At 44.2% G+C, this 22,050-nt stretch overlaps 1 protein-coding gene across 1 annotated transcript in view; it reads left to right on the top strand.

Annotated features, from left to right (window-relative positions):
• CELSR1 (cadherin EGF LAG seven-pass G-type receptor 1) overlaps positions 1 to 22,050 on the top strand; it is a gene marked incomplete at both ends in the record, with an annotated part of 173,490 nt that overhangs the window by 110,997 nt on the left and 40,443 nt on the right. The window contains 6 exons of the mRNA XM_082479271.1: positions 12,012 to 12,169; positions 13,575 to 13,738; positions 15,136 to 15,261; positions 20,514 to 20,680; positions 21,146 to 21,331; positions 21,665 to 21,778. Of these exons, the coding sequence (XP_082335397.1) occupies positions 12,012 to 12,169; positions 13,575 to 13,738; positions 15,136 to 15,261; positions 20,514 to 20,680; positions 21,146 to 21,331; positions 21,665 to 21,778 (915 nt within the window). The remainder of the gene's footprint in view (positions 1 to 12,011; positions 12,170 to 13,574; positions 13,739 to 15,135; positions 15,262 to 20,513; positions 20,681 to 21,145; positions 21,332 to 21,664; positions 21,779 to 22,050) is intronic.

Raw genomic sequence — 22,050 nt, 5'->3', positions numbered from 1 at the left:
AGATAGGTATTAGGTATTACACCCTGTGCCGGGGAGCACCTCTCGAACCGGGTCATGGTTGCCCCTGCCGAGTGCTGCGTTTTGTAACTCAGTTGGAAAAGACAGACCCCAATGGAAGTCAAATCACTGGAAATGCAATTAGTAATAAAGGCTGCGTATGACTTATGCAAATGTCTATCGCTCGTGACATCTGAGCAGACATAATTGCGATCTGAGGGAGCATTTCTGAAGTTAATCCTCCCGGTGGCTTCCAGACTAATTTGTTAAGGGATTGAGGGAGATTTTCTAAATAAACAATGCAGTTGTTGAAGATTATGATAATGCCACTGTTGATCAGATGTGGGCCCCGACAGAGTTTGGATTTGGCTGGCTCAGAGTGACTTGCTGTGTTTACAGTGTTCATGATCAACACAGCCCGCTCTAGCATTGCTTGGCATTGTCTGGTGAAGAAAAATGCAGAACATTAATTGCAATGTTAAGCAAATCTGGGAGGCGGGCGGTGCTGTAAATACTGAAAATGTCATTCAGTTAGGAACAACCTAGTTCTCTGGGCATATTTTCCCAGGAAGAAATAAACTTTGTGGATCTGCATTTCCAAACCTAAATTCATAATATCTCCAAGAAATGCCAATATAGCTTTTAAAGGTCCTCTCAAGTGTGCAAGGCAGAAAGTGTATTAAAATGTAGTGCTTCCTCTTAAAACAAATCACATATTCTTACTTAAGATTTAGCCATATTTCTAATTTTATCACTTCCTTATCCATCTCATTGTGAATAGTTAATATTTAATAGCAGAAGGTGCTGCAGTGTCGTGGAGGTCAGTGGTGGCATGGTGAGGAGCAGGCAGTGGACGGTGCTAACTTCCAGCAGAGAGCTGATGGTATACTTCACCAGATCATCAATTTGTGCTGGATGCCTTTCCTTCTACGCCATTTTCATGGGATCAAAAGTTCTGCCGTAGCTTAAGCACGGGAAAGCTTGGAGGACACCAAAAACACGGGGCGCATGACCGCAGTCAAGTCATCAGCTCTAGTTTTGAGAAGGACATTTCTGTGGTTATCTGTGTAAGTGCAGGGCCTCTTCTTCAGAGAGAAAGTTGCCAGGGTTTCTTCAGTTATACCAGGAAGAAAAGCAATTCAAGTGAAAAAGTCACTTTCTTTGCTAGCCACAACCAAAATTTTTAACCAACATCCTGAGGGACATACATGTTTAAATTACTTTCCAACTCAAGAGGTCAAGGAGTTCTTACTGGATTACCAATATTGTTAGCCAGATGCAGGTCACGGTAATTTTTCACAACTTTCTTACAAGATCTGTATCAGCAGATTATTGTGCTTCTTGGTGGGCAGGCTTGTATATTTATGAAGCATGATGGTAAGTAGTGCTGGAGGCACACGTACAATATGAGGGTATGACCTTTGAATCAGAGGAATTTGTAGCTATGCATTTGTGTTATTTATCTGTACTATATATTTTTGGTGCTAGTGGGTATGACTGCTTAAAAAAACCCCCAAACTGTAGCAATTAAAATTAAAAGCATCTAAAGGAAGGGAATGAGATTCGAGTTTCCATTGCTGAATGCATGCCAGAGTTTTACATTTAAAGTTCAAAATGTTGCTCTAGTAAAACACAAAATACGTTGCTCGTGTCTGACTGCAAAACATGTCATTTCCTATATACTCAGAACTCAATTTAAAAAATGCCATGAGAAAAGGTAATCTCTGCAAAAATAGTTCAGTTTATGAGTCATTTCCTGGCATTCTGGCTGAAGATTCAGACTCCCATCCTCGATGAGACCCAATTCATCCTCTTCCACCTAAATCCAGAGGATCATCAATGAAAGTCCTCGTCTTGTTAAGATGATAGCTTTGATATATAGAAATGGAAGCTTGACAGATTCTGATTAGAAATTATATACAGTAGCGTTAATAGTAAAGGTATATAATCTGCATAATAATCTGCCTACAGTTCTGATGGCTTTGCTGTCCTTTGAAATCTTTAAATCAAGTCAGTATTTCCCTTTCTGAAGGAAAATTTTAGCTCAGGTGCAAGCCATGTTATTGAGGCAGGACTCGCTGGGTGATGTTGTGTGGTTGTCAAAGGCAGAAGGCTGATTAGATGATAATATGAGTCCCTTCCATCCGTAAAATGTGGCACGATCCTGTGAAAACGCATCTCAAGCTTCAGCCTGCGGTCTTGCAGGTGGGAAGCCAAGAGCCAGGAGGACAGAAGTGTTGCTGCACATTTGCCCTGTTCTTACACTCTTCCACAGCATCTACCACTCCCTCAGTGGGACTTTGGTCTGGCCTGTGGCAACCATTTATGTTCCTAACATCTCCCGAAAAGCACTGAAGGGACGCCTGGCTAATATTTACTTTTCCTGGTCCCGCTCAGGCATGGTTGCGGAGCTCTTGCAGGTGGTTTTGGGTGTAACAGGGGGCAGCTGATCTGCCCTTGTGGAACAGGCACACGTGAGCCTGGACTTTAAAAGCCCTTCCCTGCAATTCCACCGATATTTATTCATGCGGGTTTCAATTAGTAGTAATTGGTTTTGTTGATTTTGGTTGTTGTTTTTTTTTCTGGTAGAGGGTAAGTGTGAAGTGATTGATATCTGGGAAAGGAAATCAGGATTTGGCGGCAGAGCGAGATTCCATTGTCTTGACACAAAACAACAAATAACTCGCCTCTAAATCTGTGTCTCGGGAAATGAAAGTGTAAAGCAGTGAAAGTCATTTGGAGGTTACTGAGAGGCGAAGTGTGTCCTGCTCCCCAGCCCTGCATTGCTCAGCTCTCCGTAACAGCTTTGGGCAATCTCTCGGGTGGCTGGAGAAGAGGAGGACTAGTGCATGCCCAGTGTCTGGCTCTTTCTCTCCCCTGCCTGCTTTCGGAAGTGTTCTTGCAGAGTTTGCAAACACCACCTGTAAACAGGGGTTGTTGTGGCAGTGATTTTATACACAAATGCAAACTAAATTTTCAGAAAGGGTCCCCAGAGTTTTCGTTCTGTGAGTGACAGTAGGGACCGTGTCATGTCAAAACCAACCCGAGCCCCAGCTCTTCTGGAAGCCTCCTCCTCAGCAAGGCTGCTCAGTGCTTACTCCTCTCGCTCCTCCCAGTTTTTAAAAAGCTTGACTTGCATGCCCGGTTACAGCACTCCCATTTCTTGGCCCAAGCTGGGTCTCAGCTGCATGACTCTCCCCATGGTGTGGGGCTCTCAGATCACCTTGGGGAAGGCGGCACCCGGTGGCGCTCCCTGAGCCTGATTCGGCTCGAGCTGAGCAGTCTAACACCTCTACACCGCCAAACACCTTGGAGGTTAATAGCACCTCCCAAAACGCTGATTTTCGGCTCCTCCTGAAGGCTAAGGAGGTGCGAGGGACCTCCATGAGAGCTGGCAGAGTGAATGGCCCTGTTCTCACCATAAGGCCCTGAGGATGGTGCTTGAAGGCTGTGCCGTGCAGCCCAGCCAGCCGAGGGCTTCTGCAAAGCCAGCAGAGTCATTGAAATGGCACCTCAGGAATTTGGTTTGAGTGCTTTGAAGTGCACTGTTATCTCCATTTAATCACACACTAAATCTACAGTACCTCGCTGATTTGCAGTAACTTTTCGGGTATTTTGCCTCTGTCGGTGGAGTGGGGGGAAGCAGCACTTTGCAATTACCTGGCCACGAAGGGTCTGTGTGTACCAGGAAACCCTTGCAAAGGCCCAACCATGAGGGGGGTAGCCGGTAGAGCAGTGTGAGATTCCTGGGTTTTATAGACTCGGTTGTGTCCCCGTCACCCACACTGAGCAGCAGTTTGCTTGGCAAGGTGTCACCAGGGATGAGTGGAAGGAGCAAGAGTTTAGTTGCTGTGAACAAATGTCACGTTGTGATATTTCTAGAAATTTCTTGGACTCTGACAGCAATAACATTTCCATCCTGGATGCAAAATTAAATCTTAAACATACAAGATTTATATAAGGGTGATACTTTGGCAGGTAGTTAGGGACAAATAGCAAAGGGAGAAGGGTTTGCTGAACTGAGGGAGAACAAGGATGCTCTTCCAGCATCCTTCACGTGCTCTGCTGTCCCAGTTCTTCAAGGATCCTGGAAGAGTGTCCTTGTTGGTGGAAAGGTTGGTGGAAGGGAGGGAGGCAGCAAAATAGGGAGAAAAAGGGTTCAGAAGGGAGGAGGGGGCAGGGAGAAAGCGTGCCAGCCACAGGGGCAGATCAGAGAGACGAAGAGGGCTGCAGAGGGTGGGTGAGGGAACCCACAGCAGCAGAGCACCGTGGTGAGTGGTGTTTCCTACGCGGAAAGCTGGATGTTGTCTTGAGGAGTGGTCATGGTCTCTCAGCAGCCAAAACAGGTCCTTCTTGCTGTGTCACTGATTTAGCATCAAAGAGCTGAGAAGTGTCTGGGAATAGGAATGTGAGGGTAAAATTTCCATTTGCGGGGCGGGGAACTCATTCTTCCTGTCAGCCCTACAGCAGCCTTTGCAAAATTAGTCAAATCTTAGAGTACACCTTTTGCAGGAGCTGGATGATATTTGTGAAGATGCTGATCGGGCTCTGTGGAGGGAAGGAGCACAACTGGATGCCCTGTGTGTGTAGCCATGGCTTTTCACAGCCTGACCATGCCATTGCCACATGGTGGGACAGGAGGGCCGCTCCCCATCTCTGCCCTACCACCAAAAGAGCAGCAGCAATTCGGGCAGCGCCGTTCATGTGTGCCAGGTCTCATAGCTGTGCCGAAAGCTCCAGCTTTGAATATCAAAGTTTAGCCTCTGGATGAAGCGTGAAGGAGATAACAAATCAGGCTAGTACAACTCGCTTGACTTTGTAGCCTAGCCTGGATCCTGAGGATGGGTGTTTCAGGGAGTTTGTCTAGGAAAAGGAACTGGTCTGGTGGCTTTTCAGGATTTGCATTTTTGACTCACCGGTGAGAAGATGAGAAGCTTTTTGGTTTTCCTTTTCACTGTCACAGGCTCTCATGTTTCTCTACAGACTCAAGCCAAGTTTGTATGAAGAAATGCCATTAAAATATTCAGGGAATAAAGGGGATACATACATCAAAGGAGTAAGGGGTTTATGTGAAACGATTTGTCCTGCCTTTCCCTGGTGACTAATCAGGATGCGTAAAAGATTCTCAGTTCTTCACACCACCTTATTTTAAAGGTGCTCTGGAAAGCTATAGGGGGAAACTTTAAAAAGCAGAGATTAACATGAATGGTTTCTCTTAATCTAACCTAATTTGGAGTTTCCCGATTGATCAGAACAGTCTGCAAGTCCATGCCACGGTGCTAAGCTTCTCTGGCATTTCCAAGTCTCTCCCCCTGGGATTGCAGGCACGGTGCTTTCCCCATTTGTTTTTTCCTGTTTATTTATTTATTATTCTTGCTGGGGCCTGGGCTCCGTCTGCTTGCCCAGGGACACTGCCTCCGCCGCAGACCCTTAATGAGCTTTTTGACCACTGAAGCAGCACAGCATCGCCTGGGAATCGGAGGGGGTTTCTCCCTTCCCCATGTTAGATAGAGGAGCAGAGGCCAGCGGGTTAACGAAGGAGCCGGGGCGGCTGGCGCGCTGCCTAATGAGCGCCAGGGAGCCAGCAAGGGGGGACCCCGCCAGCGGCCAGAGCCCCAGCAGCAGCCTCCAGCGGGACCCGATGCCAGTTGCTCCATTTTTTCCCATTATTACTGTAGCTGGAAGCGTTAGGAAGCAATGTGAACGTGAGGTGTTTTCCACCCAGCACTTCTGGGGGTGGTGGGGTCTGAACCAGCACATTAACAATGCAGAGGAGTGCTTTATTTTGGATTAAAAATAACTAGGAAACAGATTCTTTTTAACCTTTACCCACCCCGAACAGTCAATAAATCATTAGCTACTGATTAACAAAAACAGAAGGGTAACTTATTGTCCAGTAAGCAAACTCCTGGAAGTGCTGAAAGGCTGGCACTGACTTCAGGATGGCTTTTCTTTTTACACATTTGCACTTATTAAAAAGACAAACAAGCCAAGCTCTGCATTTTAAGCCATACCACACAAAGCATTTTGCGAAAAGACCGATTTTCTAAAATAGATATTTTTTTTTTTAATGTGTACAGTAACCTGAGCAAATGCAGTGTTTACGATACGCAACATTATATCTGTCCCCCAAGAAAACAGGTCTCCACATGTCACGCTTAAAGAGATGGGTTGTGTCTCATTTGCAAGGCCTCCCAGTTTGTGTTCTCAAAGTCTTGGCCATACTTGCAGTCTGCTGCTGAATCATCTCCTCGGCTGTCAGCTCCTTCAAAAGACTCAATGGGGTGGCTAAAGCAGGCGGAAATCCTCATGGCCAAGGTTCGGGCTGGAGAGCACAGCTTTCAGTCTGAGTTCAGGGAATGTCCGTGAAGTTGGAACACTTTCCCGTGGCCGATCAAAAACACTCTCCCTCTTTCCATCTGTGCGAAAAGTCAAGTGGCAATTTTTTATCTAGGAATGGAGGTTGGATAAAGGTGTTTCTAGTAGAGGAAATGCTTGTGGGACCTTTGTAAAAGCTCTATTATCTTGCGGATTAACTAATAAAAGGGTGAGATCCAGGATTATGAGTGTCATCACGGCTGCTGATTGACTAAACAAACATTTGCACTTTTTAGTATTGCTATTGTACGGTATCTCATCTTGTTTAATTCAAAATAAGTCTATTTGCTATTTTTTATGGACTATTTGCTTAAACATCTCCAACAATTTTGCATTGTGACTCTTGAAAACAATAGTATTTGCAATGTAAAAATCTAACAGTTAAGTATTTAAGACAAGGCTTTCATTGTCCGTTAATCTGTGTGTCTTTTCTGTTCACTGTGCATCGTTAGACCATCTGTGTCTTTAATAAGTAACTGTGTGGGCTCTCGCAGTTTAAATATTTACTTTAAAATAATAGAGGATCCAAATGAAACTGAGATACATGAGAATATCCGTGTCTGATGTTTTAAGTGGAATGGGAGTAGATTTGTGCAGAAGATTTGCAAACTATAAACAGATGTGTTTCGATGACCTTGTCTCCTCTATCTGGTCTCCATTTATAAAACACAAGTTCACAGATTAAGCTTCTCAGGGTTTTACATGCACCTGGGAGAACCTACATACGTTTATTTCTGTTGAAGTTGTGGGGAGAAGTCAAAACAGTTCATTGCTCCATACTTGGGTTTCATGAAAATCAGATTTGGCATCGCTGGTGAAATACCTTCACAGTGGCATTCTCTCACTGCAACCTGAATCACTGCAGGTGACCGAAGGCAGTTACATGCACCTCTGCAGCATGAGAAGGTCACTCCTCCAGGTCACCACTGAAGACAGTAGATGAATCTCACTGTTAATGCTGCTGTGGTCAGCAAGAGAGCTGCAATTTTCGAAAGACATCCTGGGAAACTGTCATTCTTGCAGTTACAGTTTGCCTGTGACTCTGTCTGGGCAAGGGAGAATGTTATGGGTTAGACATGAGATTTGAGGTTGTCCACCCATAGATCAGAACCACTAATCTCTGTCACGAAAACTCAGTGAGGCAAACTTTCATAACATTGTATACAATTTTAGGTACTAATTGCCATTATTTGAGGAACATAAATGTGGTTCGTCTTGTTTCACAGATAGGAAGGTAGATGGCTTCTGCTCTCATGTGTGCATCCTGAGTCAGGGCTGCTTCTTTCTCTTCTCCAGGTGACTTTGTATGCGATTATATCAAGAAAACATAAGGCTCAATACAATGAACACAATGTACTTTAACATGGGGTGCACAGAATGTTTGAAGAATCACTGTGTGGTGGTGATAATACACTGCAACACTTAAGGCTGCTTTCTTTCTTTCTTTCTTTTTTTTTTTCTTTGAGTCCAGGATGAATCAACTTCTTTCATAGTTTGTTTAAGGGAGGCCAAGTTCTCTCTCTGCCACTGTTTGGTACCTCTTCTTGCTGCTCAGTTTTACAGCATGTGGTCTTTGAAGTTTGAATTCCAACCTCTTTCTGGACAAGCACTAAGTAAAAAGGCAGCCTTTAGGGTTAGGCAGCACAAGGTAAATTTTCAGCCCCATGAGCAGGAACTCAGTTACATGACTTGCATTACCGTTAATGGGGGTCATGCTGGTAAATTCCTGTACACCACATTGAACATTTACTCATGAGTGCAGAATTGGCACAGCTAATGGAACTTGCCTTTCGGGTAGCATGGTGTTTCAGGAGATGAGTCTGACAGGCAGAAAGGACGGCTAAGTACCCAGATGAAAGTCTGGCTTTTAACTCCTTGAACATATTTCCAGGAAATAATAGTGTGAATTAATGCTGGTTAGTGTTAGCTGTTCCTACTGTTAGGGATCAGTCTTGCTCCAGTGGGATTCCATAGAGGCAAAGATGATGCCTGAAATGTAAATGTGTGTGCTGTCATTTAGTGTCTGTGATTCGCTTTCTTGTGTATTTTCCAAGTATTACATACTGTTAAGTATTTTCTTTCAAATGTAGGCTAGTCCTCTTGCTAACACCAGCTTCTATAATCACAAAAAAATTAAGTTCTTTTTTTATAATTTTCGCCCCTGCAGCTTTCCCAAAGATGACCCCTCCTATGGCAGAGCTTCACCTGCTGATTTCCAGCTTATATTACTCATGGGCATCTTATCCCCATCTGTTCTTGTACTGCGTCCGTTACAGTGGTAGCATCTTCTCATTTCCAAAACTCTTCCTTAGCCTTTACTTTCCAAAACTCTTAGCCTTTACTTTGCCAGGCTAAACACAGCAAGTCCTTTTTGTCTGTTTGATAAGATAAGCTTTCGATTGCCCTGGCTGTGGTTCTGTGCATCTGCTTTACTTGGAAGTTATTTTTAATAAATGACATCAAAATTGTCCACAATGTTGTATCCTGTTCAGTGTCATAAAATTTCCCTCATACTTTGCAACAACCCACTGTTGTATTGTGTTTTATGTATTTTAATCACACCATGGTTCATAATTGTCTTGTAGTCAATTAATGCAGTTAATTTTTTCTTCTTTTTCATCATTTGTAGCTGATGATCTCTGAGCCTGCAATAGAAATTCTTGTCATTATATCCCAAGTTTCATGGTCTGTGATTAATTCTCTTTCTAGGACTCAGCTATTCAAAGTGATTCTTTTTTTTAATGCATGATACTCTGAATATCCTTTGCGTCACCAGCAAACTATATTTAGTATTAATCAAAATATTAAATTACTAAAATCAGTTTCATGATTCAGTTCTGAAGGAACTCCTAACTTAGGCTCCCTCTGTTCCAGTCTTTTATTTATTTCACATTACTTCAGTTATAAATTATTCGCTACAGTAAGTGCAGAGAAGAGTAGTGTAGTACTTGCCACATATAAGTGAAAAAAAGAGTCCATGTCACATTAAATCACTCAGAGAATCTCTTTCCTTCCCCAGCAACATATTCTTCCACTTTAGGAAAAGCTTATTCTGCCAAATGAGCCTTTTAACATGATCAGAAAATCGCTATGTGTTTCAACTAAGTATGGTTTGAACTGGCGATAGGTCTCTTTTCATTCACCGGCATATTCCATTTCTTCATCAGCTTATGGTTCTGTGTGGTCAGCAGAGCCAAAGAGATGGCAGAGGTCTGCACTGCAATGACCAGTCGACATCTAGAGAAACACTTTGCAATTTCTATGTTGAGTAAAAATAGGGGGGGGGATCAATTTGCCACTGCAGCTCATTGACTGTGAAGGAGCAGCTGCAAACTGCTGAGTCTCATCAGGTTGCAATCTTGATTAACACTGGGCAGATCCCCCCCTGCTGTGAGAATAAATACCCTGCCTTTGTCAAGGCTTCCATGTAAGAAACAATAGGTTATTTCAGTGAAGCAAAAGAACGTAAATGTTAATCGAATCATTCCTCCAAATGAGTAGAAGTAGCACCCAGAATGTAAACATTTTAATTTTGGAAGGAAAGGTCTGCCTGTCAGTTGGTTAATTTTCTATGTATTTTTTCATTTACTTTGAAAAGCTACTGACTAACATTGCCATCATTGCATGCAATAACATTTTCAGCACTGCAAATACGTGTGCTTCCTGTCTTTCCAAGCTAGGCAGTGGCGAAGTCCAGGGAGTATCGGAAAAAATAAAATCTGCCTTAATATCACTCAAGAGAGGTCAAAACCTTGTACTGTAAAACTGCCAAACTATGTGATCACATTAGTTCTTGGTAGAGGAAATGGAAAATACTTTCCAACTGGAATCGACACCAGGAAACATCTTTTAAAAATGTTTTTTATACATTGGGATAATTACCCTTAGAAATAAATCTGTATCTCTTTACACATGATGAAAGTGGCTTTAGGTTTTTTTAAGAAATTTATGTGTGACCAAGCGAAACAGAAAGAATAGGCATTTATCTCCTTACTGCTTCCTTGTTTGATGTACAAATAAGGGATTTCGGTACGCAGTTGAGCAATATATGTTTTAAGCGAGTGTACAGTGTGATACCCAGACATCTTCCGTTTTCATATGGTTACAACTATTGTTGATCAACACATCATAAAAATACCTCTTGGCTTTCAGTTGTGTCATGTGTCTGGTCAGATCCTGATGACTTCACTCCTGTGGGGTGTCCCTTTGCCCGCAGAGGAATGGCAGCAAAGCCAGGGGAGTTCAGCTCACTGCTTTTCTTGTACCCATAAAGTCCTCAGAGATCCTGCACCAGTGGTGGATTAGGACTCTGTAGCTCTCTACAAACACTAAACATGGAAAACAGTTTTCTTACGTAATTTGCTAGTTCTTTGCTGAGGCTGAGATGCTGCTGTTTATACATGCGCCTTTTTTTAGCAGTCATGATGCACTTCACTGGAGGAATCTGTCTCTTGAGTTTCTGCATAGCACAGATCGTCTCCTGTCAGTCACACTGGTGTACATCCCATCAGTTAGTAAATTATTGGAGATGAAGGATATGTTTGTGGTGGAGGCACAGAAGTTTGGTGGTTGGGGTTAAATTCCTGATAGTCCATAGGCTTTCCTGTCTGTCTGGATCACTGAATTTCCCCAGTTTTTGGTAGTTGCTGAAGAGGGGAGAAATACAACTGCCAGCAGAGTGATTAGCAGAGTGAGCCAGTAACAGTGGAGGTGTGAAGCTGAGTGTGATAATTCTAGTTTTGTGGCCCACATTCACCAGGGCTCATTGTGATTGGGTGGACAGGAGTTTCCTACTGCCTGAGTGAAGCTGGAGATCAGGCCAAGCTGGAGCATCTATTGCCACTCTAAAACACGCTTTCTTCCCATCTTTCATGCACCACCCACAGTGTCAGTCTGCATGCCTGGACCGAAGTGGCTGCATGAGCAAGTTCATGCAAGCTCATTCATTATTTTTGATTGTCCAACTCTACAGGTCATTGATCTGTATTCTCCTGTGACTAGAAACCAGGGGTTTCTCAGCCAGCTCAGCAACGGGCAGTGGTTTTCTGTGCCCTCCATCTTGTAGCTGGAACAAGCGGTCTTCATCTAAGCTCCCTTCCAGTCATTAGACAACCTTTCTCTACAACCTTTATAGGAACCTGCACTCAGTTTCTGGTGGACCTGACAGAGTACCCCCATCAGAGAAAATCTGATTTAAGCCTTTAGCTTCATTTGTGATATTACATCATTTTATGGTTTTCTGTCTTTGGGCAGAAACAATGTTAAAATTCAAGTTACTTCATCCACTTGAGGTGAAGAGTTGCAAAATGAGCAGAATTTATTAGTTTGCTGTGCAGAAGCAACAAAACCCCTTTTTGGAGGTATTTGGGCAAAAATAGTTCAGCGGTGGAAAAGACCAAAGCCGCTTCTGACCTCACTCTGTATCGCGCTGGGCATGTGTGGACTCTCTTTGAAGTCATCCATTGGGGTTTTTTCTTGCCTAAATGTCGTAGGTCAACTTAACTTCTGCTATTTACATATCCTATTTTAGTCCCCTTTGGGGGGTAGGAAGAAGTATATTGTTGAGCTGGCTGAACCAGCATTTAAATCCCGTGTGTATGTAGCATTGTCTGATGTGTGCCATGTATTTCTTGAAGCCCAACATTGGGCGATTAGGAATTCCTCATGGGCCTTCAGGAGAGAAGGTGGCTGTGGTGACAGTGGACGACTGTGACACAGCAGTGGCTGTGCGCTTCGGGAGCCTCATTGGAAACTACACCTGTGCTGCCCAGGGGACTCAGACCGGCTCAAAGAAGTAAGGATTCCCTATATCTGCATTTTTCCACTCATTCTCTTCTTCCAGGGGAGAGTCAACAGTATGTGATTAACCACTAAGCAAATTAAGTTGGAAAAGCAGATATGGTTTAACAAGAAAAAGTGACAAGGTTTAGTTTGGTAGATGAAATTTGTTGGCGGCTACTGCAAGTGTCAGCACACTGCATGGAATGCACAGAGTTTTGTGTAGATATGTACCCAAATTACTTGTAAAATGCAAAGAAACCCCAAACACCTGGAGGTCACATCACACACATCTAGTCAGTGTGAAAACGGAGAGAGAAGGGCAAATAAAATGTTGGACTTTATGAATGAATAGGTTGGCGGAAGAGCATATTACTTCCATCATTTCTGTTAACAGTCCTATCTTAAAAGGAGATAGAAATAAAGGAGGTACAGAAAAGGCCATTGAAGAATTATCACAGAATCACAGAATTTTCAGAGTTGGAAGGGACCTCTAGAGATCACCTAGCCCAACTCCCCTGCTAAAGCAGGAGTGCCCAGAGCACATTACTCAGGACTGCATCCAGGCGGGTCTTGAAAATCTCCAGGGAAGGGGACTCCACAACCTCCCTGGGCAGCCTGTGCCAGTGCTCTGTCACCCTCACCGTAAAGAAGTTTTTCCATGTATTTGAACGGAACTTTCTATGTTCTAACTTGTGCCCATTGCCCCTCTAACTTGTGCCCATTGCCCTTAATGCATTATTATGCATTAAGAAAAAACTTTCCTGTGAGGAAAGACCCAACAAGATTAGTACTGCTGAGTTTAAAGACGAGATGGACAGCAAGCAACATAGTGGGGATATAAAATAATGAGTGATAGCAGAAAGACCATTGAGATGCCCATGCTGCTGGAGGGACCACAAAAATTAGGGTTAATTTAAACTGACCAGATGATACAATTTTCATACAGTGTGGAGTCACGCAGTGGATCCTGCCTCCACCAAATGTTATTAAGACTAAGATCTTCAGAGGATTTAAAAAGGGTCAGCAATGTATAATAATTAAGTCGTCATATCAAAATCTCCAGCACCTCAACCCCTGTGCTGTGGAGTATAAGCGAGCCCCTGGGTGACTGGAGTCAGAAAGAATTGTACTGCAGCTGGACATTTTTGCATAATTTTAATTTTTTTTTCTTCATATTTGCCACTGTTAGGGGCAGGTCATTGATTCTGTATGCGTATGACAGCTCCTAAGTTAAAAGTTATGGTGGTTCTAGAAGGTCCTTTGATTACAAACCCTGGAAGTGCTGATGTAGCAGAGGGAAGTGCATGGCAACACGGGTAAACTAAACAGCTCAAATGCGCTTATGGAAACAGTAAGAGAAAGAACAAAACAAAACAAACTGTATGCAAGAAATGAGGAGCATTTCTTTGTTTTTTCAGATCTTTGGACCTAACTGGCCCTCTCCTTCTTGGTGGTGTCCCAAACTTGCCTGAAGATTTCCCGGTGCACAACAGACAGTTCATCGGGTGCATGAGGAACCTCTCTATCGACAGCAAGCCGATTGACATGGCTAGTTTCATCGCCAATAACGGCACCCTGCCGGGTATGAGTGATTACCACCTCAAAAGTCAACACGAGAAAGCTCTCTGCCATAGCTGTGTGTGTAACAGGGCTTAGGATGTCAAAGGGGCCCATCCTGGGAGGAACCCCAGGAGGGGGCAGGGGACAGTGGGGTCTGAAATGGGCCCTGTCCCTCTGTTAGCACTGCTGAGTGCAAAGCATTTGCCCCAGACACCGTGGCAGGGGCTCGAGGTGCTGCTGGGCATTGCGCTGCCACTGTGTCACCAGCATGGCTGCAACCAGACCTGCTCGGCACACCTTGTTTGAGCAAGGAGCAGTCCGTGCCCGTGCCAGGGACACGCACAATAGCCTGTGGCACAGCGCACGCTTACAGGATTAAGCAGCATGCAGAAAAGGACCGGGCTTGTTTAGACCTTCTGCATTGATACGAGTTTCACCCAGGAATTTACTCCTAAATGAACTTTTCCTCTCTCTTTTTTTTTTTTTTTAAACTTACTTTTTAAATGTCACTTTGCTTTGAAAGCCGATGGGATTAGGTCATGAAAAAGACAACGTTTTTAATGACTTTTTCATAAATTATGTTTGTTCTGTAAATCAAATTCTGCAGTCCTCCAAATCTGAAACCTGCTTCATGAAGCAACCTTTTGGAGTTTCTGATTTGGTTTCCAGTCCCTGGATCCCAGGTCAGGATTAGTTCTGGTGTACAAAATGTTCTCATCATCATAAAACTGGCTCTTACACACAAGAGTGGCAAGTCCCTTCCTTCCACCCTGCTGAAGGTCTGTGTAAGAGCTAAATTGCAGTATTAGGTATGTTGCATTCATCATGGATTAAGAAGGGAGTCGTAGCATAAGCTTCAAATTGCTCTTTTGTCTTGGAGCCCTTTTTTAACAGTTATGTCTCTAATATTAGTTAAACACAAGTTTTTATCTTACAGAAATATACATCAGGAGGGACACAAAGTGTTTTCTTCAGGATGGACTTTTTTTTACCTCATTTGGAAACATGTTTCCATATATTTTAAATCAATGATATATAGTAGTGTTACTCCACTGTGTAACACTGTGCATTGGTTTTCCCTGGTTGGTGCATCGGTTAGATGACAGTAAGTTGTGAACAGTGGTGCTGAGTCACAGCACCAGTTGATCTGCCTGTTTCCAGCAGTGGATGCCAGGGGAAGGGTAAAAACAGGACAAGCATGCAGATATTTCCCCAAAAAAATCTCTTAGTCCCCAGTAATTTACATCTCAGTAACTGTATTTAATAACCTTTGATAGATTTGTCTTTATGAATTTGACACTTGCTCAGCTCATGTAAACTTTTGCCATCCACACTTTGCTTCACTGACTTCAAGGATATTAAAAAAAAAACAAAACCAAACCTATAATGGTCATGTCTTCTTTTTACATAAAAACTCAGGCTGTGCAGCACAGAGGAACTACTGCGAAACCAGCTGGTGCCAGAATGGAGGCACATGCATCAACAAGTGGAACACATACATCTGCGAGTGCCCCGTACGCTATGGAGGGAAAAACTGTGAGCAAGGTAGGATGCATAGACCTCTTCATGCATAGTCATGTGTGCAGGTTTCATTACCCATCATTAACGTCTCATAGCATGTATGTCAAACTGTGATGTTTAAAGGACAGATAACAGAAGATTGCAATTAAGACTAAAAATCACCCATTATCTATTTGAAACACTTTCAGAGATTGCCTATATAGTAAATATGATAGATGACATACTGTCATGAATAACAGCAGCTTTCATTGATTTACTTACATAAGCAAAGGAGTTCCACAGAACTTGGCAGTATTTAGTAATTTGTTTATAGTAAAAATGCCTGATCCTAAGCCCCTTTAAATCAGTGGAAAGAATCCCGCTGACTTTATTGGGCTTTGACTCAAACCAGGGATGAATGTGCAGTTTTAATCACCTCTTTCTTGGCAAGAAGGCAGTCTCTGCTGAGTACGAACACTTTCAGTTTTATTGGGTTTTTCTTTGATTGAACACAATGTGGGTATATGTGTAAAACCTCATTAATAAAGGGTGAGGAAGGAGCAGCAGGTGTGTTTTATAGGGCATGAAGAACTTGCAGTTAATTTCTTCCCAAGGAAGTGAGGAGTCGTCTGCATGAGGTGTCCCATGAGGTTACTGCAGCAGAAGGCTGCCTGCTGTAAGGTGGCACCTCCACATCTAGTGGAGGGTTGTTCATTTGGAGTCTTCCTGGAGGCTTCCAGGAAAGAAAACCTGCTTAAACTATGCATGGCTTTCCTAGAAACAGAAGGCCAAATTCTGGCCTCTGATGCAGATGTGGTAGGTCTTTGTATCCATTATCCCCCTGTGATGCTTATCATAGAATCATGGAATAGTTTGGGTTGGAAGAGACCTTTAAAGGTCATCTAGTCCAATGCCCCTGCCATAAGTAGGGACATCTTCAACTAGACCAGGTTGCTCAGAGCCCCCTCCAGCCTGACCTTGAATGTTTCCAAGGATGGGGCATCTACCACTTCTCTGGGCAACCTGTGCCAGTGTCTCACCAACCTTATTGTAAAAAATGTCTTGCTTATATCTAATCTAAATCTTCTCTCTTTTAGTTTAAAACCATTACCCCTTGTCCTGTCACACTTTTGCCCTCCTAAAAAGTTTGTCCCTGTCTTTCTTATAAGCCCCCTTTAAGTACTGAAAGGCCACAATAAGGTCTCCCTGGAGCTTTCTCTTCTCCAGGCTGAATAACCCCGACTCTCTCAGACTGTCCTCAGAGGAGATGTGTTCCAGCGCTCTGGTCATTTTTGTGGCCTTCATCTGGACTTGCTCCAACAGGTTCATGTCTTTCCTGTGCTGAGGGCTCCAGATCTGGATGCAGTACTCCAGGTGGGGTCTTACCCGAGCAGAGCAGAGGGGCAGAATCACCTCCCTTGAACTGCTGGCCACACTTCTTTTGATATAGCCCAGGATACAGTTGGCCTTCTGGGCTGTGAGTGCACACTGTCAGCTCACATCCAGCTTTTCATCCGCCAATACCCTCAAGTCCTGCTCAGCAGGGCTGCTCTCAATCCCTTCATCCCCCAACCTGTATTGATACCAGGGATTGCCCTGACTCAGGTGCAGGACTCTGCACTTGGCCTTGTTGAACCTCATGAGGTTCACATGTGCCTGTCCAGGTCCCTCCTGACGGCACCCCGTCCCTCAGACATGTCAACCGCATCACTCAGCTTGGTGTCATCAGCAAACTAGCTGAGGGTGCACTTGATCCCACTGTCTATGTCATTGAAGATATTAAACAGTGCTGGTCCTAATATGGCCCCCTGAGGGATACCACTTGTCACCAATCTCCATCTGGACATCGAGCCATTGACCACTTACCCTCTGGATGCGACCATCCAACCATTTCCTCATCCACCAAGCAGTCCACCCACCAAATGCATATCTCTCCAATTCAGACAGAAGGACGTTTTGGGGGGCCATGTCAAAGGTCTTAGAGAAGTCCAGATAGATGACATCCATAGCACTTCTCTTGTCCACTGATGTAGTCACTTAGCCCAGAATAGTTTGCAGTGTGATTGAGGATTTTGTTCTTTTGATGTATCAACCCCAAATCAGACACTGGTGATTTTTCACAGCAGGATATGAACCCTGGAATAGCAGGTCTCCAAGCAGAGATGCACACAGCACAGTGATTTGCAAATCACTTTAGCATAGTGTGCACCATCCTGGACCAGATCTAGGTGGTGGCAACTGCCCTCTCCTTGCCTGAGAAGCAGCAGCTTAGGAGGAGAGGACACATAGTTAAATTTCTGGGTAGAAATATTTGCATTCTTGTGTAGGAGTGGTTGGCTGATGCATTTCTTCAATCCCTTTGGCATTGCTGGATCTGCTTCAGGTTCACAGACAGCAATGGCTTTGGCAGGTTAGGAATTCAACTTTTTCAACTGCCCACTCTTCAGAAACTCTGGGATTTGATCTGCTAGTGAGCATGGGGTGTTTTACCTTCACCACCCGGCTAGGACCTGCTGACTCACCTTCTGGCAGCTCCCATCTCCCTCTGCTAACATATAGAAGAGAGAGAAAATTCAGGAAAAATGAGTTTCACCTCTGTTGTAGTTTAGTTCTTTTAAAAACTGAGATTTTGCAATGCTGTGAAGAAGATCTAGAAGCTGCACCCAACTCGCTCTTGGCTGTATAATGTCATTGTGCTGACCTTGGGCTGAACACCACAGGTTTGCACCAAAGCATAAGCTGTCATATGTCCGACACCCAAACTGCAGGTGACATTCTGGTGTTGGCAGTGTGTTTCCCCAGGCCCTCTGTCTCCACAGTGACGAGCCCTCACGTCTTTCTGATGGCCTTTTAAATGTAGAAGATTCTTAAAAACTTATGTAGATACACAGGCAGCACTTCAAAGTGACAAACCCTGAGAAAACAATTAGTTTGCATCACTGCGTTGCCGCTGGCAGGGAGGTGCTGTGCTTGGAAGCACGTGCCTCTGTGGTGACAGGGGTGGTCAGGTCCCCTCTGGAATCTTCGTATGTGGCCACCAGCCCCTCCACGGACACCCCTGGTCCCAGGTATGGGGAAGGGCTGGGGGCAGGAAGGAGGTCAGAGAGGGCTGACTGATGGGGATTTCTGTTTTGGTAGCAGGGGAAGGTGCACCCTGGCCCCAGGGAAGGGAGGGGAGTTGGGAGGAGGTGTGGGAAGGGAATGGTATTTGCAAGCACCAAAAGTCACCACCAGTGAGAAAAGGAAGAAGGTGGCTAATTGCCATGCCAGTCCAGTTCTCCCAGGAGCCGAGCTGAAATGCTTGCAAGCAGCATTCCCAGCCACCAGCAGGTGGGAAGGTCTGCTCTCTGGAGGCAGGCAGACTTAAAAATCTCAGCAACAGTCTAGAAAACCACCAGCAAAGAAGTTGAGAATTGAGGTCATCGTGAAGGTTGGTGCGGTAGAGGAGGAAGGAGAGAGCTGACTTTTGCATGTGTGGATCAGAAGGCGGAAATGATCATGCTCAACACTGATGTCCTGGTTACTTTTATGTTGATGTGGTGCAGTGCAGACTGGTGAATTGTGCCCTGGCCCAGACAGCCAGAACTCAGGCACTGGATTCCAGTTTTAAGCAAGCTGGGAACGACTATGTCTGGTGGCAAACCATTTTAAATCACTGTCTGGGTGTCAAGAGCAGACTAAGCTTCAGTTGTTCCATCATATGCCCTCACTGGCATTCATGGAGGATTGAGTGCAACTGCAAAGGGGAGATCCCAGCCTGGAGCAGGAGGGAGAGGGGCTGCCCTTTGGGGCTGCCTGCACGTACCCTGGGGTGGGGTGGTTGGGTAACCACATCTTAGAGAAGGGCAAGTCAAGTTACATCTCTGACTTGGCATGGGATAGTCCACTTGTCATTGACATCTTGTTTCTCACAAATAGGGAGCTGAAGGGCTCACAGGCAGCACTTCCCTCCAACCCTTGCGCTCCCACACACACAGCCCTTCCCCTTACAGAGACTGGCAAGCAGACATATCAGAATTTGGGGTTTGGGTTTTTCCCTCCAAAAAATGCAAGTTCACATCAACCTACTAACTCCATCTTCTGCAATCATGTTGTCCCTCTACCTTTTTCTAAGGACTTGCCATTTTATAGTAAGATGTATGCAATTGTATGTATACATGATCCCTTTTACTACAAGAACATCCAGAAGAGCCAGCAGATACAGTAGTGTGGAGCACAAGGGGAAGGGGACTGTTAAGCCCTGTCACCTCACTGACCATCCACATGGGCTCAGGACATGACGAGTTACAACACTGGGTGCCAGTGTTGTACCCAGTGGTGGGTACAACACTGGTGGTTGTACCCAGTCTCTAGGACCTACTTCCACTTGCAAAAAGCTGCCGTGAACTTCACCAGCATGCTCATGAGTGAGCACATCAGGCAGGTGCTGAATGCAGATCCCGCTACAATGTGCCATGCATGGTGGAGGTGCCATATGGGGTGCTGCAAATAGCACAGAGCTCCCACAACTTGATTTGTGCTTCTAATTAGTGGGATCCACTAGTCTGTGGTACTGTAGCTCCTGTTACCTGAGGTAACTACTTTAAAAGTCCAAAGGGTGGGTGTTTCCCTGTTTTCCATCAGCGGAATGCTTTTCATTGAAGGGTGTCATCAGTGTCTCCGTGTAGGAGCTGTGTTCATGCAGGGTTAGAGAGGAGGGCAACTCTTCAGCTGTCACCGTGAGATATTTAAGGCAGATGATTTCGGCAATTCCACACGAGGTTTCTCCCTGTGAAAAGGCTGCGTAGCTGCGACAGCTGAATAATCTGGCCCTGGAGTATTTATAATTAATTATATTTCCTGTTGCCTCCCAGCCTTTTCCTCTGTGTTTAATCTGTTAATTAGAAGTGGGTAATCAAGGATATGTTGAAAACATCTGCAGAAAATGTTGCCCTCATACTTCCTGCTCTGTCCACCCACTCATCAGCAGAACTGTATCAGTAGAGATCCCGAGCTTACCTTTCTAGGAACATCTCTCACCTGTGTAATGCCATAGCAGTGTGGAGGTGCTGTTTTTGAGTGCGGGCACTGAGACAAGGTGCCTACCCCACAACAAGGGTGGCTTGTGAATTTGCAGCATTATCGGCTGTTTCACAGTAACTGCCCTAGGCCAGCTGTTACTCCGTAGTAGATTAAAAATAGCTCAATGGGAGAGGGACTAGCTACCTTGCACCGTCACCGTGACATAGTGTCATTTCTCCTCTTAACCTTTGTCCTGAAGGATATCAACTGTTTCTCTCCTGTTTTTTGATTTACAGCAATGCCTTCTCCTCAGCGTTTCAGCGGTGAAAGCATTATCATTTGGAGTGACCTTGACATTACCATCTCTGTGCCATGGTACATTGGGCTGATGTTCAGAACCCGGAAAGTGAATGGCATGTTAATGCAAGCCAATGCTGGCACTGCATCCAAGATCAACATTCAGGTAAAACTGCGGCTCCCTTTGGTTGGAAAAGAATTAAGAAATTCTCCCCCATCAGGGGATACGGCCACATGAACTACATAGCTTTATCCACCCAGCTAAATGCACATCAATAAATACAAATTATTTTGTTCAGCCTTTTACAAAGATCAAAAGATAACGATCATTGTAAAATTCAGATTTGTTGGTTTAAGATTTTTTTTTTTTAAACAGAGGTAGTAGTGTGCATTAATATAGGTGCAAAAAATGTCTCTTGATTGTTTGGGGGTTTTTTTGGCAGTAGGGTAAGTTAGAGTCTGAATGTCTGAAGTTATACGAGGAGTTATTGCAAGTGTTCCCTTCTTTACTGTTTGGGCTTTTTTTCCTTTTGGGTTGTCTTAGAAAGTGTTATTGTCTTGCCCTTTACCCCCTTCCACATCAAATACAAATACGTAGCAAAAAATAGACATGATTTTTTTTTGTCAACAGATACTGAACAACTACGTGCAGTTTGAAGTATACAGTGGCCTGAGCCAGGTTGCTAGTTTGAAGATGAGCCAGTCACGAGTCAGTGATGGGGAATGGCATCATTTATTAATAGAGCTGAAGAGTGCTAAAGATGGTAAAGACATCAAGTACCTTGCTGTCATGTCCTTGGACTATGGGATGTACCAGGTGAGGCAGCATCATAACTTTGCCACTAAGCACTACAGGAATGTTTTTAGGAGAAAGTAGGATAAAGGAATGTGGACAGATACTTATGCTGTGCACCGTGTTCTGCAGTGAATTGTGCCTAATGAAGTTATATTAATTTATTAAGCCTAATGATAAGATATCTTATGAACAAATCTGTAAAAAGCCACATTCAGATGTCTTGCTCCTCACTGCTTTGATATTTTTTCTGTAATCCACTGTCAGATACTGCTTGACTCCATCACTACCAAAAGTAGGCTGTCTGCGTTACAGAGGATGATAGTGCTTCTTATCGACTGTCCTTTTCCTCAACAGAGCACTGTGCAAATTGGAAATCAACTACCTGGACTGAAAATGAAAAGCATCGTTGTGGGAGGTGTCTCTGGAGACCAAGTCTCTGTTCAGCAGGGATTTTATGGCTGTATGCAGGTATGAAATGAAAAGTGTAGCAACAAACTTCGAACTTTTAAGAAAATACCCATGTGAAAACGTGGGGTTTTCTTTTTCATCCGTCCCCAACATTTCTGTTTCCTCCATCAAAATATCTAAGAATCAAAATATTAAAGTCCACCTACTTTCCCAGGTATAAATCTGGGCTCACGGGGGAACAGCATTTGAAAAAAAACTCAGGGTTTGGCTCATTAGATGACATTTCTTTAAGCTGTAGCCGCATGGATTAATGGAAGTAGTGAAACACACAG

Source organism: Vanellus vanellus (assembly GCF_965231255.1).
Source record: "Vanellus vanellus genome assembly, chromosome: 1".
Lineage (NCBI taxonomy): Eukaryota > Metazoa > Chordata > Aves > Charadriiformes > Charadriidae > Vanellus > Vanellus vanellus.
The sequence above is the reverse complement of the archived record's forward strand: the minus strand, read 5'-3'. Positions and strand labels throughout refer to the sequence as shown.